General features: G+C 45.0%; 1 protein-coding gene across 4 annotated transcripts; it reads left to right on the top strand.

The window, feature by feature from the left end:
- Positions 1-26,234, top strand: palmdb (palmdelphin b). 4 transcript variants are annotated; one of them, XM_029146443.3, is made up of 8 exons: positions 1-199; positions 4,730-4,780; positions 6,479-6,559; positions 7,197-7,327; positions 8,189-8,303; positions 8,949-8,973; positions 9,427-9,537; positions 10,086-11,816. In XM_029146443.3, the coding sequence occupies exons 2-8, from the start codon at positions 4,736-4,738 to the stop codon at positions 11,210-11,212; spliced, it is 1,635 nt and encodes a 544-aa protein (XP_029002276.1). In that variant the 5' UTR covers positions 1-199; positions 4,730-4,735; the 3' UTR covers positions 11,213-11,816. The 4 variants fall into 4 exon arrangements, with proteins under 4 accessions (XP_029002276.1, XP_029002275.1, XP_029002274.1 ...); XM_029146442.3 differs by lacking the exons at positions 8,949-8,973; positions 9,427-9,537; positions 10,086-11,816 and adding exons at positions 21,292-23,737; positions 23,813-23,904; positions 24,001-24,120 and having other exon boundaries at positions 43-199; XM_029146441.3 differs by lacking the exons at positions 8,949-8,973; positions 9,427-9,537; positions 10,086-11,816 and adding exons at positions 21,292-23,737; positions 23,813-23,904; positions 24,077-26,234 and having other exon boundaries at positions 44-199.
- Positions 26,235-26,372: the final 138 nt, after the last annotated feature.

Consider the following 26,372-nt stretch of genomic DNA (forward strand, 5'->3'; position numbering starts at 1 on the left):
TTTCAGGCACATGGCTGAGCTCTCTGACAGCGAGCAGGAAAAGACACGGGGAGAGCGAGAGAGAGAGAGAGGGCGGGAGCCTCCTCTCAGCCCACACGCTCTCCCAACGCAACCTCGGGCTCAGTAATGCTGGATACGCCGCGAGACTGAGCTCCACGCGCTGTGACACCACCTCAACCAAGACACACGTCCACACCCGGTAGGTCGAGCTCTCTGCTGCTGGTGTTTGCTCTAGAGTCTGATGGGATCCAAGGCTGGGGGGGGGGGGGGGGGGGGGGGGGGGGGGCTTAGACAAGGTGGATAAACCTGTCACATTAGGGCGATTACTCACCACCGGGTGTTGACCCATCACTTTCTGTGCTTATCGGACATCCAGACGTAGCGGGCTCTGGTTGGGAAGGAGCAAAAACTGGACAAGGGTCTTGGTTGTATAATCTGTTAATTCTTCTAAGCTGTCGACTGTTTGCAGCTTCCCAGCAGGGGTCTGGCACTAACTATAAAGAGCAGCGTGCGCGCACACACACACACACACACACACACACACACACACACACACACACACACACACACACACACGGTCTCTATATGACGTTCTGTTGGGTTCAAATGCAGATCTGACAGCCTGAATTGCATGTTCATACTGTACACACACATATGTACAGTATGAGGACACACACACACACCTCCTACTCCCACACGCGTGCTGCCTGCGGAGAACAAGTCACCCCCGCGCCCTTTTCTTCCCACCCATCTCAGTCACCTCAACATTTGAGCACACGTGGCGGAGCTGCGGATGAAGGACGCTGATGAAGAGGAGAGCTCGCTTTCACACCTCCAGTACATCTGACATCACGCGGCTGCTTGCACATAAAGCATATCCAGTTTATTATGTGATGATTGCTTTTAAATCAAGAAGTAACAGAACAGGGCTGTCAGTGATCACCTCTAAAGCTCAGTCTTGCTGCTACTGGTTTGTTCATTCTGGTCATTTGTGCACAGACACCTGCACATGCAGAGACAGATGTGCTTTCATTAAAGGTGTCACATATGTTAATGTTTAAAGGGGGCTGCACCATAAGCACCCATCACCTCTCTGTGATCAGGATTGCTCTGCATTGTTACAGCCGACACACAACTGAGGTTATGAGTGGAAAACTACATTTATTTTACTGGAATTCTGAAATGTTTATGTACAGATGATGCGTCAATTTATGACACATGACAGCAGTATTTGTTATCAGGCTTTTGAGCGTTCATAAAAACTGTAGGACCGCGTCAGCGCACACCCACACGTGAGTGTTGAACAGTAGATTTGTTTGAGCAAAACGGTGAGGTCACATGTCTGCAACTCTGTGGTCAGTTTGTTTACAGGCGTCTCCATCACTGGTGGACTAATATATACTGTACTGTATGATTGTGGTCACATCCCGCTCCTCTCCTCTCTCTCCTCCATTGTCTCTGTGTGTGGCTCATTTCTATTATCTGTGTAAAAGACAGGGGAGAAAAGAATGGAGTTGTTAATTGAGTTTGACATGAAATACCATGAAATACCAACAGATGCTCCAACATAGTGAAGACATTTTGTAAATCTCTGAATATTCTTCATAAGAGTTTGTTGATCAAGCCCAGAGATTATAAACAGCATAGATAGACGATATTGCTGATAAATTGAATATTTAATATAAAAACAGGAAAAAACACCCAAATCCATTCTAAATGGAATGAATTAAAAAACAATTCATTCCAGACTGGAAATATTCATGGTGGCACAGTAGAACAGCCAGTCCCTTATCCATCAAAATAAATCGATCACTTTGAGTAACAGTGACGGCGTCCAGTGCCAGCCTGCGTGTCACTAATCCGCCAGAGACCAGATTAAGGAAAGAGGAGCAGGGATTAAAAGTCAGGAGGCCCTTGGCTGAATGGCCAGACAGTCACAGAGGTATTGGGGTCATGTCACTGGGACTGAAGTCTGGCATTGATCTGGTGCAAAACACAAATAACAAGATAACCATGAGGTTTAGTAGAACCCAACTAAACCCAGACTAAATGGGGACTCCTTGTACAGAACCATATTAGTTACCAGTCTTTTCCTGCATCGTTTAGCTTGGTTTATCTTAAAATGTGTTTTCCCACACCTGCTTAAAACAGGTAAAGCAATTCCAACCGGAGGTTTGATTTTCATGACCGGAAAGCGTAAGAATTAGGTCTGGAGACACTGGAGACGGCCACGTCGCCGCCGATCTGCAGACCAGTGATTAATGAGAAGCCGTCTGCAGGTTGAAGTTCTGTGAGCGCTTTTGGAGAGGGACTGGAGTGTGTGATTAGTGGAGGTGATGATTCAGCACCAGTTTTATGTGGAGGACCTAAAAAGCAGCAAGGTCTTGGTAACAGACTTGTGTCTGTAATTGGCTTTGACCCTGTGTCCAACAAGTCAGAGTAATACATTTACTGCACATTAAATTCATTCATCAGCTATTGCTTCAGTCATTAAACCTCGGTCCGGTGCCGCTGGGTGTAGCTAACTGCTCCATCATTCCAGACACCGGGGGGGGGGTCTCCGTCCTCCTGCTACTGTAGGTTTTGGTGCTGCAGCGGCCCAGGTGGGTGAACGCGGCTCATGTGTGGCCCCCGTGTTTAAGCCCCATGACCGACAGGCGCTGGAGCCTTTCCTTCCCGCCGCCGGCCTTCTTTCAGCAGCATTAAGTCACATTTGCGCATACTTTCATGCACACGGCGTGAGGCGGGTCCAGCTGTGAGACAGGCAGCGGCTCTATTTTCAGGATCAGACCTTTGCGTTGTCAACAGGTGGAGAGGGAAACCTGCGGCTTGACATTATGCAGCACGTTCCTCACCTCCCTGTTTCTGTAGCTTATGCTTTAAATACGTCAATGCCGTTCCATCATCTAAGACTTATGCAGATGTGATTATCTTTTGCAACTGAAGGGGGCAAGTTGTTGAAATGCTACACGGTCAGTCATTAGTGTTGTCACAGTCTTAATTGTCAGTTATCACTGGTTGGCAATGAGTAAAAGGACTCAAATGGCTGTTGCTGTGCGATGTGGGTGCAGAATCCAGCTGTTTGACAACATTTTATTATTATGGATATTTCATTTTCATCCTGTATCGAACAACAACGTGCACCCCTACAGCTTTGACTGCAGCGGTGCCGCTCCTGTGTGACATGAATGCCGTGCCTGGGTTTCACTGCGTGGGTGAGAGGCTGATTCAGCCGGCGTGTGTGTAGGCGTGCGAGGGGGTTAAGTAATGCAGGAATGTGTAAAAATATAGGAGCCCCCTCACAGGCCACGATGCGTCCTTTGTGTTGACATGTGTGGGGATTGTGTGGTCCTTCCTCCGGCCGCTAACAGGGAGGACGTTGTCCTCGCCTTGTGCCAAACAGCGGGTCATTGAAGTGAATGAATAGATAGAGAACGACATGATCGCTTAAAAAAAGTCAAATATATTTTCCTTTCACTGATTTTCCTGATTATATGTGAAGCTTCTTCTCTGTATTCATGTTTGGTGTACAGAATCATGTTTTGTGATGATCACTTAGAATCTACAGACGACCTGTTCATTATCTCATCATTCAGCTTGTTGATCGTGGGGGGGGCTGGAGACAGACCCAGCTGTCCCTGAGCAGGAGGCAGGGGCTGCGCCCTCCACAGGTGGCCAGGCCTCACAAAGTTTACATGCTGATGCGACTAAAACCCCAAGAAACTGCTCAAGTGACTACAATTCTTTTGCTCCCAAGTTTCTGATCAGAGTTTGTCACAAATACACAAATTGGGCCTTTTATCCTTAGAGGCCGTAGAGCCCGTTCAAACCTGACGTCTCAATGTGCTGACGTGCTTTTATCAACTGATGATCGCTGATCACTGTTTGCTACACAGAGGAACCATTTACCTCAGGTGCTGCTACTGCAGCATCGGAAACAGCTCCACAGAAAGAAACACCTCCTGCCGTGGATTTACAGCTACTCGCTGCCTCTCAGCTGTTCATGGATACGTTCATTTACAAAATATGTCACCTAATGTGATCAGAGGTACACTCTGCAGTAGGTCAGTGTCGGTTGCCTCAAACTGCTTCCATTATATTTTGAAACCCCCACCCTCACTTCACCACACACGTACAGTAAACATAAAAATGACCCTGACGTTACAGTGTCTACAGTTTTTGATGTTTGTTTTAGAAAGAGTGAAATTATTACGACAAAACAGGGAAGATCTTCAACAACTCTGACCTTTAGCATCCAAATTTAATGATTTGGTAATAAATGAATCTGCCAGAGTTGAATGTGTTGACTGATCTGCATGAGAATATATATACTGTATATATACTACATATAACAGTCATATAGTCATATACTACATATAACAGTCAGAATTTATCATGTAATTATAATATACTTTCCTACACTGTTCGTCCATTTGTGTCTCGTTCCCTCGAGTCTCGTTCTCTCGATGTCTACACCCACCCAATGAGTGGGTGTAGACGTGGGCCTGGCCCTGCTCTGTTCACAGACCCTTTCACTGACTCGCCACTATAACACCATTCCTCAGGTCAGGATTCATCATCCCTGTGACATGTGACACAGACATGCTACATATCCTTCTGTCTATCTGCCCGTCAAGGATGATGCATTGAAGTCCATGTTGTGTGATACAATGTACCACAGTAAATCCTGAGAGTACAAACTCACTCCCTGATGCTCTCTGTCCTGCAGGTCATCATGGAGGAGGCCGACCTGCTGAAGGAGAGGCTCCAGGCGATAACGGTGAGGAGCCGCACGTTTCTTATTAAGAAACGTGCATTAGCATTTAGCATTTAGACACAGTGAGGTCACTATGTCCCACATTGGAGGCACAATGACAAGAAATGTCTTCACAGATGGAAAGTAGAGTAAATAACACAACAGAGCAATGTTTGAGTGAATACATGCAATTATGTCCAAGAATAATGGAATGATGGCAGATACTGTTTTTGTACTTGTCCTTTGTTCACCACTCAGTTATTCATGTATAAAAGCCTCCGATTAGAGGGCACTGAATACTTTCAGCTTCATTTAATGATGTTTGGCAAAACTGTGGCATCAACCATTCAGGAATTACAGTCATTTTCATACACACACCCACGCGTTACTGCTCGACAAATGTCTGACAAACACGTGCATGGCTTCGCGTGATCGCTCATTACAAACAAAGACCCTCGAGCTGCTTCTAAGTGCATAATTTGCATTTAGTAGGTGTTCACCTCAAAGTGAGCATGTCCATGCGAGTGAAAGGTAGTTTGTTGCATTGAAACACAAAATGTCTGTGTATTTTAATCGAATAAATGTCAGCATCAACTCTTAACTAATTGGAACAGAAAAACAGACTTTGAGGAAATGAGTGAACGCTACAAACTGTCTACAAAAGCCGGGAAGCGTGATTGTGCAGCGGCTTCATATGTGCCTGCAGGCTGTGAGTCTCGTTCTGCACGGACGTCGCTTTTCACATTCTAGCTCCTAACGCAGACAACAGCAACCCAGTGACTCAGTCCGGCTGCGCTGGGTTTGAGGCAGCACAGAGACGGGAGCCGTTCCTGAGCGCAACGTGGAAATGAAATGGAGAGTGGGCGCGCTGCTGCAGGTTGCTGCTGTAGAGGAAAAGCTTCCTGTAGCCGTGCAGGTCAGTGCTCCCGAGAGAGAGCACGACTTGGTTACAGTACGTGGTGCAAAGAAGGCGTCTTTACAGAAAAACAACACACCCGTTCTCTCTGCATCGTTATCAAGGAACACGTGTTTCCTATTTCTCTGTATTTCTAGTCTTTTTGAACAAAATTGCCCGTTTCAGTTGAGATTGAAAAATAATGAATTAACTTTATTGACAGTGCTTTGTATATCAGAAACCCGAGGAGCTCAATGAGTAATGTGAGTGACTTAATCAGATGTTTCTGAAATGGTTTTCAAGGTCCAGACATTTCAGCAGAGTGACATCACTGGGTTTGACGGAGCCGGAGACGGGACTATAAATAATAGCAGACGTCATGAGGGAGATCCCCTTTCAGTGGGGCTTAGTGGCGCATTGATCCAGGATCCGGAGGCTAATTTTAACCCACCATGACCCCCTGGATGTGACACCCAGGAACACAGGGCTTGTGTTTCAGGCTGATGATTAACGCCATTAAGTGTTTTGATTATCAGTGGTTTTCCAGCTGGATGTAAACAAAGGAATTCTGGTTAAGATTAAATCTCTATTCTTCTACGCACGGTGCTCACATAAAGGAAATGCGTGAAGTGATTGTAGTGAACATTTGGATGCAAACAAACGACTGGAAGAGGCCCAGCCTGAAGGTGCTGGTGCTTCTACTGGAGCTATTTACGGCTGCCGGGCTCCGGCTGTCGCTTCAAGGTTGGAGGAGACAACAGGTGGAATAGTTTCCACCCTGTAAAACATCCACATGATGCAAGCATGTGTTTAATGTGTTGCCACAGGACAAAAGGAGGATCCAGGAGGACATCGCCAAGAAGAGGAGACAAATCGAAGAGGAGAAATTAAAACTCCAGTACATAAAGGTACATGATGGTGTAACACAGCGGCTAATATCGAGCAGACGCGGTTTGAACGTCTTCCTCCGTGTAATAAAGAACAGAGCAGGGCAGATGTCGCGCAGAGACAGTAAAGACTCCCAGGAGGAACCCGGAGATGAAGGGTTCTGCGGTTTCATTTGCTGCCTGAAAGCTAATAACAGGGCAACGATCTCCGCCTCATTTCTGCACGAGCTCAGACACAACCACGAAGCGGGGACAGACCTTCATTACTTGCAGTCCCAGTGCAGTAATCTCATAACGCCCTAAGGATCGTTCGTACTCTCTCGTTTGATAGGATATGGGAACATTTCCACTTGTACAGTACGAAATAAGACGCTCCAATACACTGTATGCAACGTATTTGTACACAGTATTTAATTATAATGGTTATTTATTTAAACATGGCTGACAAAGCTGTCAATAAGGATTTGAGGCCGTACTTCCTGGCGAATGGGAATCTCTGAGGGCATCTAGTGGACAGGCAGGTAATGACACCATCCAGAGTTTTACAGGAGGCAACAGGGAGACTGTGAAGGTTTCACAGTGATACACACCTGAACCACGACACAAAATGCTACCGGCGTTTAAAACCTGCCCCTGTGCTGGTGTGCTTGACTGACAGAAAAAAGCCCTGAGGGATCAGTGGCTGATGGACGGCCTGAGTCAGCAGTCGGAGGAGGAGCAGGAGGCCAAGAGGCTGCAGGCTCGGGACGAGCAGCAGCAGACGGATCAGCTGCAGAGCAACATCCTCAGGTAAACTGGGCCCGAAGAAGCCGTGTGGCAAACGTTGCATCGCACCCCCCGCCGGCACAACTGTCAGGGGAAATATGTTGTCATTTTAAACAGAGATTACTGTTAGACACCAGCAGACTCAACCCTAACCTGCAATTAGTTAGAACAGTAGATTATACTGTATATATAAGTTATATGTCAAAGATTATTGATTGATTAATAGGCTCAGTGTGACGGCTATGATGCCGATATACTGTATGTTTAGGACCTTTTACAGACTGAAAAGCTCTTTTCACTAAGTGAAAGCAAACCAATTCCTTATAAGTGTCGATGTCTGGATTGAGCTCAACCCTTCGAGCGGCAGGAGTTTGCTCAGCTGCATCCAAGCTGTTGGTCTAGAGTCACACAGGCAATCTGTGTCTAAATCCCTGTCTCAAACAAGCCATCAGCGCACAGCCAGGTCCCTGAAAGACCTCTGATCCGTCCGCCACTGACAATAAAGCACCTACGGGCCACAAGCCGGGCTGGAATGAGAAGGCGAGCGGTGTTTGTGGGCACAAACTGTGGAGCTCTGCAGGTCCCAGAGAGTGGTTCTGCCCCCGCTGGACATCAGAGCGTGTTCCTAAACTCAGTTAAGCTTATAGAAAGGAAAGAACGAGTGAGGTCAAAGCAAGTGAAGACTGGCATTTACTGTATTTAAGCCTGCTTTGGAAAATGTTACATTGAGTAAAGGGGTTTAAAATTAGCATTGGAATAATAAGACGAGCCGGGCCGGCTCCAGGGAACAGGCCCGGAGCGAGTGTGCTGTGCCGGCTTATTAGGAGCCGCTCAAATGCGCCCGAGAAACCGCCGCCCACGGCAATTTATGACTCTCCTGTGCAGCATAGAAAAGGAGGTCGAGGCCTTGGAAACGCAGGAGCTCAGCATCTCGGCCAACGAGGAGGTGATCCTGAAGCGGCTGAAGGAAGTGGAGAGGACGGCGGAGGACATCATCAAGGTAGGAGCAAAAATATTGTTTATATTTTTCAGGTGAGCATTTAACAAGACTTTATTTAAAGTCAGTGTCATTTTCAAGGAATTTGAAAAGACATCAAACGTCTGTCAGGTGAAAGGAGGCTGCAAAATGTGATGCTCTGCTTATGAACCTGTGCTTCTGAGTGTGTAGAACCGCTGCTGACTCAGCTATTAACAACCTGCGCTCACAGCTGCACATCGGAGCTCGATTTCACATCGATCCCGGAGGTCATGAGTTCAGACTGGGTCGTATTTAAATGAGCGATCGGATCAAAGCGCTTTCCCCCCCGAACGCTGTGATTTCTGATCTCCCGCCCGTGGCACTTCCTCTAATCTCTGCTCGTGTCTAACAAGATGCACCGTGTGGGTGCGCTTCGGTTCACGAGAGGCTGCTCTCCGGGAAAATAAAAAAAAACAAACAGGCGACGTGCAAATGGAAGGCTCACACGAGTGGGTGTGCGGCGCACGAGGACTAACACGCATGCTTTGCTGTGTGGTGGCCGTGTGCGTTGACTGTGGGGCCACATAGTCACTAAACACTATTAATCCCTGCAGTAGCTGCTGTGGCGTTGACTTCCAGCTGCTCGGTCGTCACTTTGATCCTCAACCGCTTTGTCTTCACATGTAGGAGATAAAGGCAGAGTTCCAGCCAGGTAAACCCTCTAAAGCATCTTATGGTGATTGCTTCATTTGTTGCATATCTATACAGTCAACTATAAAGACTAACGCTATATATAACATTAAGCTTTGCATATTACTAATATATGGAACATAATCTATCCACCTGTGTCTTTAACACAAATGTTTGTGTCTTTATATTCATATTACTTATCTCATGACTGATGTGTGGCCTTTACACAGTATTTAACATTCAGCGTGTTTCTCCTCATTTTGATACTATATAATATTTGTGCTTTGAAGATCTTCATGCTAACCTGCAGTAGACTAACAACAGATTTACTGACCACACACACACACACACACACACACACACACACACACACACACACACAAACACCAGACTCATCCTGTATCTGACTAATCTCTGAATTCTGTGACTAGTGCAGTGTTGATGAGTGTTACACCGGTCGTGTTTCTCTCCCCAGACGTGATGCCCCGCGTACCCTCCCCACTCCCACGACTTCCACCATTCATCCCACTGACAGCAGCAAAACAACATGCTGTGTGCACGACCATTGGTGAAGAACCAAAGAAAGGTACAGACACGATGCATCTGCTGATGTTGAACGGTCGTTGGAATTTTCTAAGACAGAACATAAAAATAGGTATAATTTAAGAGGAGAGCTTTCAGATGCTCATCCGGGTATTTCAATGCACACTTAGTGTGTAAGACACGCATTTTGTGCTTTTCAGTCTTAGCTGTCAGCTTAAGATTGGCCCCTCTGACAGGAAATGCCTCCTGCTTCCATTATTGCTATTTTAAAAGCTATAATTTAACATTTCACGAGAATGCAAATTAGGAAGCAATTGCATTTGAGTGTGCAGGGAACAGAGCGTTTCCCTGTCTGCCGCTGTGGCCTCTGTGAAGTCAAAAAGCTTCTTGTTCATCGGAAGGAAAAAAGAAAGATGACAACAAATTCAAAATTGAAAGTGAGGAATTACATTAGATGTAAAATGTACATTTAACCTAGAATGCCAGTGTTTTTAAGTGCTCTTGATTTGATTTATTTACATTTCATGTCATAACTGTAATCTGATGCATTGTGAACCATAAGAATTTGAGTCATTTTTTTTCCCATTCCAGCTACATTTGCAATGGAGATCAGCGTGGAACACGATAAAAGGACGGGGAAAAGCCAAGTGGTTTCCACAACACACCTCACCCCAGGAAGCATCCACGAAAGGGGGTTAAAGGTGTACGACGACGGGCGCAAGTCTGTGTATGCTCTCCACTCAGACGGACGCGAGACGCCCCACGGGGGCGTTGGAGAGCTGTCCCCCACAGAGGTGGAGGAGATGCTGCTTCAGGCCACAGACAGGAGCATCCCCACCGGGGTGCAGTACCATCAGCCCGTCTATTCGGTGCCATACACGGGGAGCAGCGGGCCGCCAACGCCCAGGACTCCGAGCAAAAGCCCGACGCCCGGCAGCAGCAGCCCCTTTCACAGCAGAGTCTCATCCAGAAATGGGCCTCAAACCCCCAAGGAGGAAAGTCAGTACAGCTGCGAGCCAACGGGACAGAACTCCCGGCGGCAGAAACTTAGCACGGCGCACGTGCGACAAGAAGCAGGAGCGCAGGGATCTGGAGAAGAAGCCAAGGTGCCTCACGTGCCAAGGCAAGACAAGAGTGATAGGAGTGTGACTTCACAGCTGGATGCAAGCAGTCCAAGCCCGGCGGCTCTGGTTTCTGTTAAAGCCAAGGCTGAGGGGACGCCGGCGTCCCTTCAGCCCGTCTACAGGGCTCTAAGCGGCCATAGGGATTCACTAGCTGGCTACACATGTGAGGCTGATCCCCCGGCCTCAGTGCAGAGCCCAGATGACTTCAACAGACGCTCGCCCTTCTGTGCAGAGAGCACCTCCTCGCAGAGCCTCGTCGACGCCCTCCCCGAGGAGCTAGAATCGGGACCCGTCACCATGATCTTCATGGGCTACGAGAACGCTGAAGACGAGGACGAAGACTTTCAGGCGGAGCTGGTGATCGTGGGCGACCGCGGGGATGACGTGGCCCGCGACGTGACAGGTGAAAGGGACAGAGGGGGGAGTCTCGCCTACCACCCAGAGGGCTGCAGGAGCAAAGTCTTCCAGCCCAAAGTGGGCGTGGCCAAGGTTACACGCTGCAGGGACAGAAGCGAAGACGCCTGCATAAAATGGGATGAACTGGGACTCCACAAACCGACGTTCATCCACAAGCCTGGAAAGCACAGTCCTTAGGACACAAGGATGAAACCATACCAGTGGTAGGAACACAACTCATTACCTTGAGCCATTATTTATTTCATCCCGCATTGGAGAATCAACTGGTTGCCACAACCAGGGCTCTACTGCCCCCAACTGGTGTAGTAATGTCATTACAATAGCTTTTACCTCATGGACACAAAACATTGAAAGCTTAATCAGTGCAGACAGCTGCAGTTTTTATATTTACTTTTTCTATTACACCTATTCTTGTAAATCAATCATAATAATGAGTATTAAGCCACATGTTGCCTACGATGTGATCTTTACATAACCACATCAAATTGCTCTTTAAGTGGTCTGGCCTTTAAAAGGACACAACACAGGTCACATCACTGTCATAACACACATTAATAGCTGATGAGTTGAAGGGATTTCATTACACCATAACCATAAAGTACATAAAACTAGCTACTGTAAGAAGCATAAAAATATATTTATTTAAAACTAATGCATGTTTCTTTATCATGTAGTGACTTTTTAAAATGCAGCTCTGTAAATGCTCTTGTAGTGAAGACATGGTGTGTTTGTAATTCTCTAAACTAACAGTTACTTAACGATTAAAGACATCTCCTCCTAATCTGGCCTTGATGTATGTTTTTTCTGGCGTCTTCGTTAACCAGTCTGCACAGATAAACAGTAAAAGGCCTTTTCTTTCTATTGTGCCTTTTTGAAATTTGTTGTTAGTGAAATGACTCCATTTGTTTTGCTGTCACTCAAAGCTGGACGTGAAACCTGTCCCAGGTTTCTAAGTGAAGCCACTGCAGGACAGGCTCTGAACCCTGCATGGGCTGAGTGCTTGTGTCACTTACGTAAAACACTCGCCCCTGGTCGCTTTCTCTGTCTTTCTGTGGCAATGTGAAAAACATGAAGGAGGGTTCTGAAAGAAAAAACAAGGTGGCACCTTGGATATCATTCTTCCAGGATGGAGTTATATAACTGTAATTCCTTATGTAAGACCTAAACCTGAGCGCTGAACAGCCCAGGGTCTCGCATTGTCGTTACTGTCACTGAGATGCAATATTCACACTTGTTGTTTTCTGGTGTAAGAGTGTGCTCAGCCACTGTGTGAATATACTTCCTGCTCTAACAGGAACACACATGTCATGTTACAGTAACTGTGGCATCATTTTTTTTCTCTCGTGAGATGACTCATATTCATCATCCTCTGATCAGAGGCGGTAACGCGCTGCAGATGTGGTTTGGGCTGCGTCGGTCCCCACTGGTTTCTCTGGGAGAACACAATTGAACATTGTGCCTCCAGGGTTTGGTGGTGAAAGCTTGGATTAGCTGCAGCAACATCCAGGTTTGAGGAAGTCGCTTTGAAAACATATCTCGTTGCTGCTACAAACTACAGCAATGCTACTAAAAAAACAAGGACATGTACATTTTACTGTATTAAAATATATAAATTAATTTAGATTCTATTCTAAAACATAGAATCAGAAATGTCAGGTCTTTTTTCAAACAAACCAGGAGAATTTCTCACCAAATTATCTGAACATCTACTAATAAATAGCAGTAATAGGTACTCATCGCTAAAACACTTGTAACGTGTTATATTTAGGTTAAGATTCACCCAAAACTAAAACTACAAATGCATTCTTCACATATTGGGAATCCTAGTGTATTTTGATACTAAACTAGGCCTAAACAAACCAATTACATAAACAAAATGGATTCATTTTTAAAATTACTCTACAGGTGTAAATGCAGCAGAACCCTCCGGCCCCCGGAGGCGCTGTGGTTTAGTGTCTCTCACCTACACCTGTCCACTGGTTGTAGCTGCAGTCTGCAGGTTATCCTGTTTCTGCCCTGTTTGTCGGTGTGTGGCCTGTTCGATACCTGTTGCATGTGACACTCGTCATGCTGTTAATCTGTCTGTCAGTCCGTCATCGGTTTCTGTCTCAATAAGTCTTGTCTTGCTTCTCTGTTTGATGTGTAAAGTACAGTATCTATTAAATGTATTTATTTATTATTAAGTTTTATTTTCAGCTAGTTAATATTTATGATATTAACTGAAACATACAGTACTTTATTGATCTCCTTGGGGATTATACTATACATACTATTATATGGGTCACATACTATTCCATCAGTGACCCATCACTGGGGAAGCAGTGGGCAGCCACACATGGGGGAGCTAGCACAGTATTAACCCATTGAGCAACCAGGTTCTATGTTTCTTTTATTATTATATTATTTATTGTTCTACTCTATTGTTTAACGTGTTTAATTAAATAGTTCAGCTTGCCCATTATTACAACTTTCCAAATCAGTCAGTTGCTGTGTCTTTGATTTTGTACCTGACTCATAATTTAGCAAAACTAGTAGTTCATTATGTACAGTAACACATGTTGACAGGATAAATGTTATTATATACAATATTGGCATCGGCCTCACAGCACCTCTAATGACACACGTACTGTAACACAACATGTGATTGCAACATAAAATCAATGTCGGATCCAAATCTAGATGTTTGTATACAGCTTATTCAAAGATGAACGATTCAATTGAGCCAAAATTAATTTTCAGGTACATTTTCAAATTCAATTAAACCTGAAACCCCTGGTGTAACTTCAAACTAATGGAATCCGATCCAGCTTTTCGAGCCCTTCAAGTACGAGCTGAGAGAAATAAGAAGGCGGCTCGAATCAATCCTGCTGGGGAACAGAACGTGTGCACGGGCACAAGATGAGCTCCTTTCTGCCCGAGTGTTCATCAGAGGGAGCTCGAGTATTGGCTCTCTGCAGTACACCCCCCTTCCACCAGCCGCCCAATCACATGCAGCAGCATCCAGGCAGAGACGCCAGAGTGAGGCTGCGCTCAGAAACCGAGCAGAGCCCTCTGCGCCAGCACAGGTAGGTGCATCAACGCACGCACGGGGAGGCACACATGCAAAAAGTTTGTAAAGATTCCCTTCTGTGTGTGTGAGTGTGTGTGTGTGTGTGTGTGAGCAGATCCAGTCAGTGGCGCTAATGCAGAAATCGTGTGCTGATGTTCGATATTGATGTGGACGGACGGATGCTCCACTGGGTGGATAATACGCTGTGTATCGACTAGCTGCAGTCTGTGTGTGTGTGTGTGTGTGTGTGTGTGTGTGTGTGTGTGTGTGTGTGTGTGTGTGTGTGTGTGTGTGTGTGTGTGTGTGTGTGTGTGTGCGTGAGTGTGAGTGTGAACAGGCGCTGAGGTTAAACTGTCCTTGTTACACATGCATTAATGAGATACAATGTACTAGATGGGAGTAACTGCATCTGTGGATTAGAACATGAAGGATCCGGTCATAGGGTCTGCTGTTATGCACCTGCTGCCTTCATTACTGTGATGATCATGGGGGGATCATTTTGCTGAGGCTGATCGGCATATAGACCATCACTACCTGTCATGTGATTGTTACAGGTTGTGTTTTCTAAGCCGATCGTTGCAGCAAAGCCAGTGAATGAGTTTCATTTTAAACGTGTCCATGATTCTCTTCATGTGTTTTTGCTAAAAGTTTGAATTGTCCAGTTTGTACTTTCAAATCCTTCTACATTCTACATTATACTGCTGCCCCACGTGGCTCTGGGTAAACCTCCACTGATGCCTTTCCCACATTCATCTCGTCTGCTAGTTCACAACAGGTGAATGCAGACAAACACAACGCTGCCACACACACAGACATCCACACGTAGCCACTCTGGGATGCAGATGACGGCCCCACTCCGCTCCGCTCCCTGCACTTCATCCTCCATGTCAAGAGCCGTAATGGATAACGATCCGGTGAAGCCGGCAGAGAGCGATTGTACCGTGGGCTTTTAACCATCGCGCGTGTGTGTGTTGCTGGGTGAGAGTGTGTTGTAATGAAAGAATAATGGTGCTTTCTCACTTTCCGGCTGCTCTAAAGACAAAGGAGGCCCCCGGCGGCCCACGTCTCCTCATTTGATTGTTGACAGAGTGAAGTACAGTGCATGGAGAAAAACCACGCAGTGTTGTGATGGAGGCTGAGCATCCACAGAGAATTCATTATTTTCATGAGAGAACGCAGCATTCAGCAGCGTTCTCATCAGAACGGAGAAACCAGCGCTGCGGTGATTTGTCTCGTTTCTGGTCACGGCTTGAACTTGAACGTGCAACAATGCATCACTGGCAAAAGAGCTTTCACGTACTTTGGATGTAAAAAAGGCTGGAAGGAGCTTTTCATGACTAATGCAACATGTTGAACACTCCGGGCTCCCCCTGCTGTTAGAAAAACTCTGTGCGACTGACAAACAACCACTTCATTTCAAGGTCGTGTTTTTTCCTCTCTCTCTCGCTGCAAGATTCAAACTGAGCTTTTCCAAAAAGCTGTCAGACGGCGTGTTTGACAGGAGAGGAAAAAAAAGACGCGGGCACGTGTGCTACCTTGAAATGTCAACGTGACTTTTTTTTTTTTAAGGCAAAAGCTAATTTTTCGCACCAGGCTCGGAGATAAGCGGCCGTTCATGGGTAATTTGGAGGCGATTGTCTCCCTCGTGTTTTGCGACACCCTCGCGGCGATAATCACTTTGATATTTCCACTTTGTGCCAACTGGACCCACGTCCTCCAGCAGCCGCGTGAAGTTTGCTTTCTACATCTGTCGTGATTCTCGTCTCTCATATCAGTCGCCACGAGCACAGTTTTAATCCAGACTGTGACTGTGATTCAGAACAGTGAAATCATAATGCTGTTGTTTTTTTATGAAGCCTGATGTGACGATCACACCTGGACAGAGGTTTGCTAGTCTTTCTAGTCAGACGCCAGCTGGGAGTTTAGCTGTGATATAGTGCAGGACTTTTACAAAATAGTTATGTAATCGTCTCTGCAGAAAAAGTTCAGATGTACCGTAGTAACCCGGTTACTGTAAAGATGCCTGTCCATGCAGCAACTCCATCATCAGATTTGATCTGAGTTCATCCAAGGTCCAGGCCCAGCATCCTCACGTGAACCCTTTATAACCTGACTTGGTCATGAATATCACTGTATGGGTTGGAGGAAACGCTGACTTTTGGTCGGGATGGTCACGCAGAGAGTCAGTCTGTCATTGGGAAACTGCCTCAGGGAGCTTCATCGCCACTGAACCTAATCCTATTGGCAGATCTGTCAATAGTGTGTGTGTGTGTTTGTGTGTGTGTGTGTGTGTGTGTGTGTGTGTGTGTGTGTGTGTGTGTGTGTGTGTGTGTGTGTGTGTGTGTGTGTGTGTGTGTGTGTGTGTGTGGTGTCTGTCCACATCCATTAAACTGTGGTTTCACTCCACTACTTTAACAGCCCACCAAAGCATCGTCGTATGGATGGTCCAGTACAGTAGCTGAATATGATTTCACTATGGATTATCTTACATTTGTATAAGCAGATGGTACGTATGCTTTAACTTCATGTGTGTATGTTGGATAGAGGTGCAATTGATGCAGCTCAGTTAATGTAGTAATTAATTGTTTGTTCCTACAGTACAAATAATTTATTAATATTCTTTTAACTCTTCTGTTCATTACTATTTTAAATGTATTACATTAGGTTTCTCTTGAGCTGTGCAGCTGGAAAAACAGCTGCTCACTGAGTATGTGCTTTCCTGAGCTACAGGATCTCAGCCATCAACTCTAAAGTCTGTCTATGCAAACTTATAAAGTTAAATATCTGTTCATATACAACTTTTGCTCACAGGCTCAATTTTTCTGTGGGCTAAGATTTGGTAATGGAAGATTTGTTGACAAGAAGAAACATATGATTGGTTACACTTTAAAATGACAAAGGCTAAATTTCACTGAGAATGTTGAAGATCACGATGGAGACGAAGTTTGATTGTTTTTCAGACAGAAACTGATTAAAATTCCATATACTTTGGAATTCTTAAATAATTTTACTAATCTGTTGATTAGGATTTAGAGTGGGTTAAAAATATATATAATAATACTGTAGACATGTAAAAATAAATGAGTAAATCGCTGTGATGCATTCAAAGTATGTTTTTCACAAATGTTTTTAATGATTGAATAATCAAATCGTGACATGACTCAACTGCACTGAACCCTGGTTACGTGAGAATACTGTATGTCAGAGTACAGTTATGCAAGTCAAAAACCAACAACCCCTCGAGCCGAAGCGTTTTTTTTATGTACAGTCTTATTAAATATTTAGGAATTTTGCCTCCTATGTTCTTTAGGCATTCAAATAAGGGGGAGGCAGGAAAAGCTCATCTCTAGTGATAGTTGCAGCAACTAATATTCAGTTTTACTGACCAACAAAATTGTTACTTTTTACACACACACACACACACACACACACACACACACACGCGCGCGCGCGCGCGCACGCACACACACACACACACACACACACACACACACACACACACACACACACACACTCACACACACTCACACACACACACACTTAGACTTTGATCCCTTCAGCACACTCAGAAAAGCTTGAAACAAATGCATGTTTACCACGTAGTCCCATCACCTTATCTTTTAATTACACTTTTTTTCTCACTTGAGACGTGACTAAACTAATTGCTGCAGTTTTGCATGTTGTTAAGGGAAGATTTCAGCTGCATAACAGTCTGGGGCCCTTCGTCTCCTGCAAATGTCCAACTTTGCCACCTGCACCTGCAACGCATCGGCACCAAAGTACAAGTGATCAACGAGCGCATGGAGATTAAATCAGCAGCTGGTGCTACTGTTTTAGATAAACGGCGCAATCACTTAATCGACAACTCGCTCGGTCAGAACCGCAGCGCTGGTGATGGCGCCGTCCCAGCCAGATGTGCAGAACAAAACAATCAACACAAGTTGATGATTTATTACAAAGTAATTCAAAGAACAGGTTGTGTGCAAAACACAATGTAAAAATGAAAGCTATCTAATCATTCAGGGTGCTCCCAGTGTAAAACACTGAACTATTTTGACTAGGAAATATCTATTTATTCCTGTTCCCATACATCTCAAATGCTGCACTGCCGCTCGTCATATTTAACTGTCTGCTGAGGTGGCGAGGAGGAGGTGGAGGAGGCGACAGCTGAACAGTGCACAAGTGTCAGGCCTGTTAATGGTTGCCATGGCACTCGGTCTGTCGCATGCACGTGTCCTTGTAGAGGTGTGTACGTGTGCGTATGTGTGTGTTACTTCAACGAGGAAGTGAAAAAATGGAAAAGTTAAAATACCGAGGTCCAAATGTGGTTTTAATGGTTTTAACTAAGCCATAGTTGTCCAGATATGTGCAAAAATGAGCTGAATGAGGGAGATGAAATGATCAGTTATGTTTCATTAATTTCCATTATAGCTAATCAGAACCAGATGATCCCACTCTGTGATAATTTGTTTCATATTTATTGTATGTACTGTATTTTACACTTTTCTCTGAGATGCTGCGAGGGACGTGATGTAATTCGACAGTGAACAAGAGAAGAAGTTGGATGTGGTGAAATTAAAATCAATCCGCGATGTTGTAATTATTAGAGAATGACAGGCTGCACACTGTGACAAAAGCTTAAACGACAGGCGTTTTGCTTCGCCGTTGCTGCTGTGAAGCTGCCAACTCAATCTGCGGAGAGAGCTGTGAATTCTGATCCGTTCTGTCCTGCTGGAGTAATTCATGCGCCGAGATGATTATACTGATTCGTACTGTACGCCCTCGTCGCGAAACTCACTCGCAGGCTCTGGGCAGGCTGTGCCCAGTCGCATTGTACTGGGACCGGTTTGAGGAAGGGAATGAGCCCGGTGTGTCCGTTCCAGCGGGGCGATGCTGAGGAAGAGGAAGGGGAAGGATTAGAGACGTGACGGAGAGGGGATGGGGCTCGGCCCTGGTGATGCCCACAGTCAGCAGCCTTGATCCCTTTAAACACTGTGAACCTTGAAGTGAGCACAGCCCACAGACACTGGTGAGCGGATGGGCCAACACGGGGCAGCAGCAGCGCGCGGCCGTGGCTGCTGGGTGATGTGAACTCAACCGGAGTCAGGATTACGAACACATAATATGAACATTACTAGTTACTGAAAGAACACTTCATATTGACCCAGAGGCCTAAATCCTTTTTGGAATGAAGTTCTATTAACATATTTCCATTTAAGACACCGGTAAGTTGTAGTTTGAACCTGCACGTTTCCATGTGTTTCAATCCTTAGTTTAGGTTAATTGGGCAATTACTGAAAATGTTTATTGACAGTTTTCATATTTACTGGCACAGAAGGTTTAAATCATCAGCCCTGTTTGGTTATATTATATCTGACATCTGATTTCTGTATATTTTAGCGCCATCTCACTCCAAAGGCTTCAGATCCTGATCCTTTCTTACATCCATTTGAAGTTTCCATAACTAGCTTTCAAATCAACCAAAACATTCATGTTCCTTCAGTATTAATCAAGGCTTCTTTTGCCTAAATCCACTGCTGAATGGTCCACAGTGAAAAGTTGTGTCGCAATCACTGCATTAAAGCGTTTTCAGCTGAACTACTTCTCTGTGGTTCTTCTGGTGCTTCTGAGTGATTGCGTTTAAAACTGCTCCTTGACTTTGTTGATCACGCTTTGTTCTGATTGCATAAATAATCACTGGGCTCTGCTCAGGGCAGAAATGTGCACAACCATTGACTGTATGTTTACAATCCACCCATATCTGTACTACATATATATAGAAAAGTATATGGGTCATGTGTTTACATTTTGTGTGCTCATTTTAAGAGGCGTCCAGAATAACATGTGAGCTGAACCTCACGAGGAAGACTGTGCTTTAAAGGCTGTCAGGGCTATTATATATATATATAGGCTACTATATCAAGTGCCTCACTGCTGTGATTGCTCAATATTCTTGCTTGATCTTTTGGAGGGACTTGCCCAGTGTCAGCTTGCAGGTGCATGGACTGGTGCATCTATAGTAATAAACTATCAACCAGCCGGGGAAACATGCAGCAGGCTCATAACAACATATTCAGAGGGGGGTGCACTGCTCAAGAACAATCTGCCTTTTAATGACATGTGGGTATTGTACGCACAATATATACTGAATTCAAAGTCTGTTGCTGCTGTGTGTCATTTCATAATGTAGGCACCAACTAACCTGGGAGAAGAGTCTCTGACCTTCTGGGATTTTAAAGCCAAGTGATGCATATATACATGTAGTCGGCACTGGTTTCCATCTTGACTGCTACTAGTAATTTAAATCTTGGAGTGTGTGTGTGTGTGTGTGTGTGTGTGTGTGTGTGTGTGTGTGTGTGTGTGTGTGTGTGTGTGTGTGTGTGTGTGTGTGTGTGTGCAAAGGGATTGTGGGGCTCAGCTAATCATCCTGCAGGGACACAGCAGCGTGTGGGAGGGAGACCCAGTCCCGCAGTCTTACATAAGAACAGATATAATGGCTTTTGATATGCTTCGTCTCTTTCTGCACATAACCCACTTAGGCAAGAAACTCACATAGTTTAGCAACAGAGAGTATAATCAACCCCCCCCACCCAACATTCAACACACACGCACGCACCTCACCACCGTCATCACCACCCCCCACCCCCATTCCTCCGCAGACATCTAAAAGTGTTTCTCAGTCCTGGCACAGAACATGCAAGTGCTGTCCATGCACCACGTCCGTGTGTTTACTGCGTTTCAACAGTCCTTCTGGGGCATTTGCCAAAGTCACATTGGTGTGATTACGATCACAATAACATGCTGGAGTGTTATCGAAGCGATCCGGCGCTCTTGTCTGTAGTGTTGATGATGACGGCTACGACGACCACTCTGAGCTCTGGAAAATGATTTCTGCAGCCAATATTCGTTCAAAACATCAGACGTTATATTTTATGCCTTCACAGCTTTAGTATATTGATGCATTGATTTCTCTAATGTGTTAAGCATCAAACGTGCAATACTCCAGCAACAAAGCTCATTTGTTAATCACAGTTCATTAGAGGATCCAACTCTTTACATTGCATTGGCAGATTTTTCCAGATAGATTCTGTGATTCTTCAGTACTAAAGTCAGCAACTCTGTGCCCCTTCCATTACTCTCACCCCACAAACAACCCTCTCGGTCTCCCACTTGTAAAATTAAATGTCTCTTCTGCTTATTTTCTCAGAGAGCTACCTCGGTGGATAGAGAGGCAGATGGAAAAGAACTGAACAAAGGCTGCAGCACAACTGAGGATCACAACTCCTTTTCCATTACCATGGAAACCGCTGAACAATCAGAGCTGCTGATGGACTGTGAAGTGGAGGTTGCAGTGGCTGATTCACCTGTGCAGGGGGAAGATTTCAATGCAGATGATGAGCAAGTTTGTTTAGAGAACGACACCTCAGTTTCTCCAGGGAACATACCATGTACGTTATTAACGGACCCACCAGCCGGGGCAACTGAAATTGACAAGCCTGACAGCTCAGCGAGTACTGATTGCACAGAAATTCCTTTTCAGGATCAAAAAGAGGTGTTGATAATAGAACCAGGGCATGAAGAGCTGAACAGGAATGAGTCAGTCACCTCATCTGTGTCTGACACACTCTCTAGTGCTGACAGTGTTTATGAGAATGAAGCACATTCAAAGAAGCAGGAGGTTCAACAACCTCCAGAGCAAGGACCAGGACAAGCACCCGAGCCAGAGCTGCTAGACCCTGAGACTGATCCTGAACCAGAGCAATACACAGGGCCAGAGCAAGAACCAGAGCAATACCCTGAGCCCAAAGACGATCTTGACCTAGTGCAATATTCTGGGCCAGAGCAGGACACAGACACAGAGTTATACCCTGGACCAGAGCAGGACACTGAGATCGATTTTTATCCTGGGCCAGAGCAAGACACTGAGCTAGATTTATATCCTGGGCCAGAGCAAGACACCGAGATAGATTTTTATCCTGGGCCAGAGCAAGACACTGAGCTAGATTTATATCCAGGGTCAGAGCAGGACGCTGAGCTAGATTTATATCCTGAGCCAGAGCAACAGGATGAGCTAGAGTTATATCCTGAGCCAGAGCAACAGGATGAGCTGGAGTTATATCACGAACAAGAGCCTAAGGTTGATGATAATGACTTTATTCCGGGCAATTATGATTATACAAATCTTGCAAGAGATACAGAGGAAGACCCAGAGGGCTCTGAAATCCTATTTGAGCCAGCCATTACACAGGAATCAGCATTAGAGCAGCGTATTAGGGAAGAGGTAATGTCAAACGTGTCCAATGAATCCTGCCATGACCTTGACCCTGAAGAAATGGATGAATGCCTGAGGGTTGAAATTGCAGCGGCCTCCTCAGATAGTGAAACTGATGAAAAGTGGAGGACGATATTCTCCTCTTCTATAAATAAAGAAGATGATGATTCATATTTGGACAGCCTTCAACTGAGTGCCCAAGAGCTCTTTGTGCAGAAAGTTGAGGTGACAGACTATGAAGAACAAGAACACAACTTTGAGGGGGTCTGTTTTGAAGTTCCACAAGTGGAAGAAGTTCTGGAACAACCAGAGGATATAATGTACTTCCCCTCCCCTTCGCAAGAGGTTAAATATAATCCTTTAGGCAACCAAAGCTTAGCCAAGATCTCTGAAGACGAGAGTGAAAATGGCAGAGACGCCAATCATAACCAGACCACCTACCAAGAGCAAAACAATGCTGAGTCAAACAAGAAATTGCCTAAAGACTTCTGTGTGATACAAGAGACTAAGAGTGAGAATGTCAGTACAGAACATGTAGACTTTCAACTGGCTCGCAAACAGTGGCGTGAAATGGAGGAGCAAATGAAGAACAAGGTTATCTTACCTACAACCAAGCCCAGCTTCCACGGCAGCCACAGCTTTATGTACACTCCAGTTCGTAACATTGAAAGGACTCACAAGAAAGCCCACGAGCTGGAGAACCTAAATCTGGTCGGGGATTACTCTCACACCCAATTCAGTCCTTGCTCCGAGGATTCTGGCTTGGACGACTCGAGTTACAGGTCGGCGTACGAAGACCCGGAGACGCCAGTGGAGAGAGAGATTCGCCTCTCGATGGAGAGGGAGGAAAACTTTAGGCGAGAGAGAGGCTTCTCCAGGATGGGGAAGTCGACCGACTGCGCTCCATCGAGGAGCATGCCCAGATCCATAAGCACCCCCTTGACGCCATCGTTCATCATCACCTCCTCGCCCACCAAGGAGCCTCTGAAACACGACGTGACGGCAAACAATGTTATCATTCTCGACCCCAGCAAGGATTTCGCCTCTGGCCCCAGACACGGCAAAGACAATGGGGCGGGTCGGCCTGGCGAGTGGTGCTCGGAGGACAGCAGCTCCAACGTCATCATTCTAGAGACATCCAACCTGATTATTCGCAGTGCCTCAGAGTTCTCCCTCAACAAAGCCTGTGAGCAGCCCCAGGAGAAAATGTTCCTCAACAACCCCTTTTTCAAGCTGCGTTCAAGAAGCACAATATCACTGGTGGACGAGGAGATCAAGTTGGTGAAGCAGAGGGAGGAGGAGATGAAGAAGGAGAGGGCGACCCTGTACGGCAAAGACAGGCTGTCGAATCACATGGACACTTTGACGTTTGACAACTCAGGTATGTCACGGAACAATACTGTACATCATGAGTCGTAAACTCCATCCGCTAATGGTTTGTTCTCGTCTGTTTTAGTTGATGTGCCAGTAAAGTGCAAGTCTTCTCCGTCATCACCAATGAAAACAGCCTACAGAATGGATCGCTCTGTGTTATCCTGTGACCACAGAGTAAGTACTTGGTCAAACGTTCGCCACAATCAATAGACCGACTCTAAACTCAAAACATTAGCATGCTAAACTGATGCCGCTATATTCCATGTTCAGTCTGATAACCTGGGAGAGGAAGTGGAAGTGGAGGAGGTGGTGGAGGAGGTGCTTTAAAGGCGGCTGTCTTTCTCAGTTTCCAGAGGCCTACGCGGGTGGAAGACGCAAGAGTGCCATGGCCCTGCGCTGGGAGGCAGGCGAGTTCACAAAAAACAACTGAAGAGCCACAACTCCACACAGCGTCAGTGTTATTCTCATTCAACTTAGATACCGCGTTGCAATTTGTTCGTTTCATGTCGTGACATTACCTAAACTCTCTGCTTCTGTGACGCTTTGGGCAAAATTAGCAAGACAATGTGAATGTTGTAGGCACATTAGTTTCGGACCAGGTACAAAGAAGACCGACACACAAGAAGAAGATCGTTTGATTCCGGCCAGACAGTGTGCTTTTCCAGACACGCATACGTGTTGGGATCCATTCCTACAGCTCGACAATGGGCGTAAAATGAGACAATCCTGTCCGGTCAGCACCAGTATTAAAACTAATGCACTGTTACTGTAACCTTACTGTATGTGTCATGCAATAATAATAATTAGATGTGTACATGTGGAATCCAAAATCAAGAAAAAAAAGAAAAACTGTCAGGTCACAGAATTTGACTATGTCTTGTGAGGACTATAGGAGGAGATATAAGCTTTACCTCACAAAGTTCTCACAATGACACATTCAAAACCTGCAAATAAGTGATACAGCAATTCAGTGTGCTCATCCCGATGGCTCCTTCTCAGACTCACAGCTCAACTCATTATTGGCAGAAGTAAATTAAAGTGCTGTTACCTTAAAGGATGAGGACACATTTACCGTGTATTCATGCAAGTTTGTGGCTGTGACCTCATCCCAGATGTAATTTAGAAACTGCACAAATGATAAACATCCTGAACTCTAAAAAGTGGAAATATTCCAATTAGAGACACATGCATTTAAATAACTCTGGCCTCATGAATGACAGACTGTACTCTACTGAAGAACATATGGTAAATGATAATCCAGGTGGCCAGTGCAGCGTTTAAGCCACATATTTATGAAAAAACAGCACCAGCAGCAAAACTGAACGTGAAACTCATTCATTTTAAAGATTTGGTTCCCATCTAGAGGATGGTTTTAGCCACTGAGCTCCTCTCATGGCGTGTTGCCACAGTAGGAGCGAGTATGAATGCACCATTTACGTAAAGATACAGTATATTTGCTGACAGTCACCTGAAATTATCTGCAGGATGGTTTTGTTCTAAGATGCCTGAATGTTAAACAACTGTACTGTTGAGTCCACTTTTTGCTAAACCTTTTTCTCGACATGAGTGTAAATGAGATTTGAAAAAAAAAAAATTTTGATGTGATCGTACGTCTTGATAAAGCAAACGCTACATTGCTTAGTGTATATTAAATGTATTTTCATACTTTGATCATTTGCTGCGCATTCTATTTCAGGGTGAGCTGGATAAATCAGCACAATATACAAAACACTCCCGTAGATTAACTTCAGGACTTATTCAGAATTACTTTGAGACGCCTGCGTGAACTAGCTCCACATTATTCTCCTATCGAGAAACAACTCATGAATCAGTGAAAGTACAATACAGTATGTCATTGTCTGAAGTGTCACATCAGGATCTGCAAATAATTAAATACATTAATAATAATACTCACAAAGCAAAGTATTTTATTCTTTATATAAGAGACTAATGTTGACCTACACAGAGTTAAGTTACAGTATATTAAAGAGAAATGTTTAATCAGAGTTTGACTTTATTTTCCAACAATCAGCAAATCCTTCAATTATAGAACTGGACATTAGAGTCCTGTATATTTTAAAGCACTTTTTGTTGAAGCTATCAAAATATGGACAAGACACTTTTAAAGGGGGATTATTTTCATCATCTACACGGGTTTCTGCCAAGTCTACTACAGGGATTCATCATTATTTCCAAAGCCTTGATATTTCCAGCGACACTGAAAAGCAGCTTGTAAGAGCTTGGTACTTTCTTGACCTTTTCACTGGACCTTAAACAGCATCGTTTTACATTCTATGTTTGTACGCTTCATTGTTACAGTAAAGTAAAGCTTACAAATCTCCAGGATCGCTTGCCAGTGTTTGAACAATCTGTAAAAAGCCCCTGCCATGGATTCTGGGAGATTACTGGCTCTGAATGACAGGAGACGCAGGGGCTTTTCACTTTGTGTTCCTAATGCAAGTACTGACGAGATTAGTGCAACAATAAAAGTGGTATATGAAGAACGGTGGCTGTTTTATTGTGTTGTATTGTGTATTTGTATGCAAAGACATTTTTATTTAGAGTCTGGCACTAAGAAAAGTTACATAATATAATTTAACTGTCCAAACTGGGCTGCCTCAGTAAAGATTTTAAATGCCTCA

The sequence above is a fragment of the Betta splendens genome, chromosome 4, assembly GCF_900634795.4.
Source record: "Betta splendens chromosome 4, fBetSpl5.4, whole genome shotgun sequence".
Lineage (NCBI taxonomy): Eukaryota > Metazoa > Chordata > Actinopteri > Anabantiformes > Osphronemidae > Betta > Betta splendens.

Bases quoted from the DNA above. Each gene is read 5' to 3' on its own strand.
- palmdb (XM_029146441.3), top strand. From the start codon at position 4,736: ATGGAGGAGGCCGACCTGCTGAAGGAGAGGCTCCAGGCGATAACG. The intron at 4,781-6,478 runs GTGAGGAGCCGC...GTGTTGCCACAG, and splicing joins AGAGGCTCCAGGCGATAACG to GACAAAAGGAGGATCCAGGA. The intron at 23,905-24,076 runs GTAAGTACTTGG...TGTCTTTCTCAG, and splicing joins TGTTATCCTGTGACCACAGA to TTTCCAGAGGCCTACGCGGG.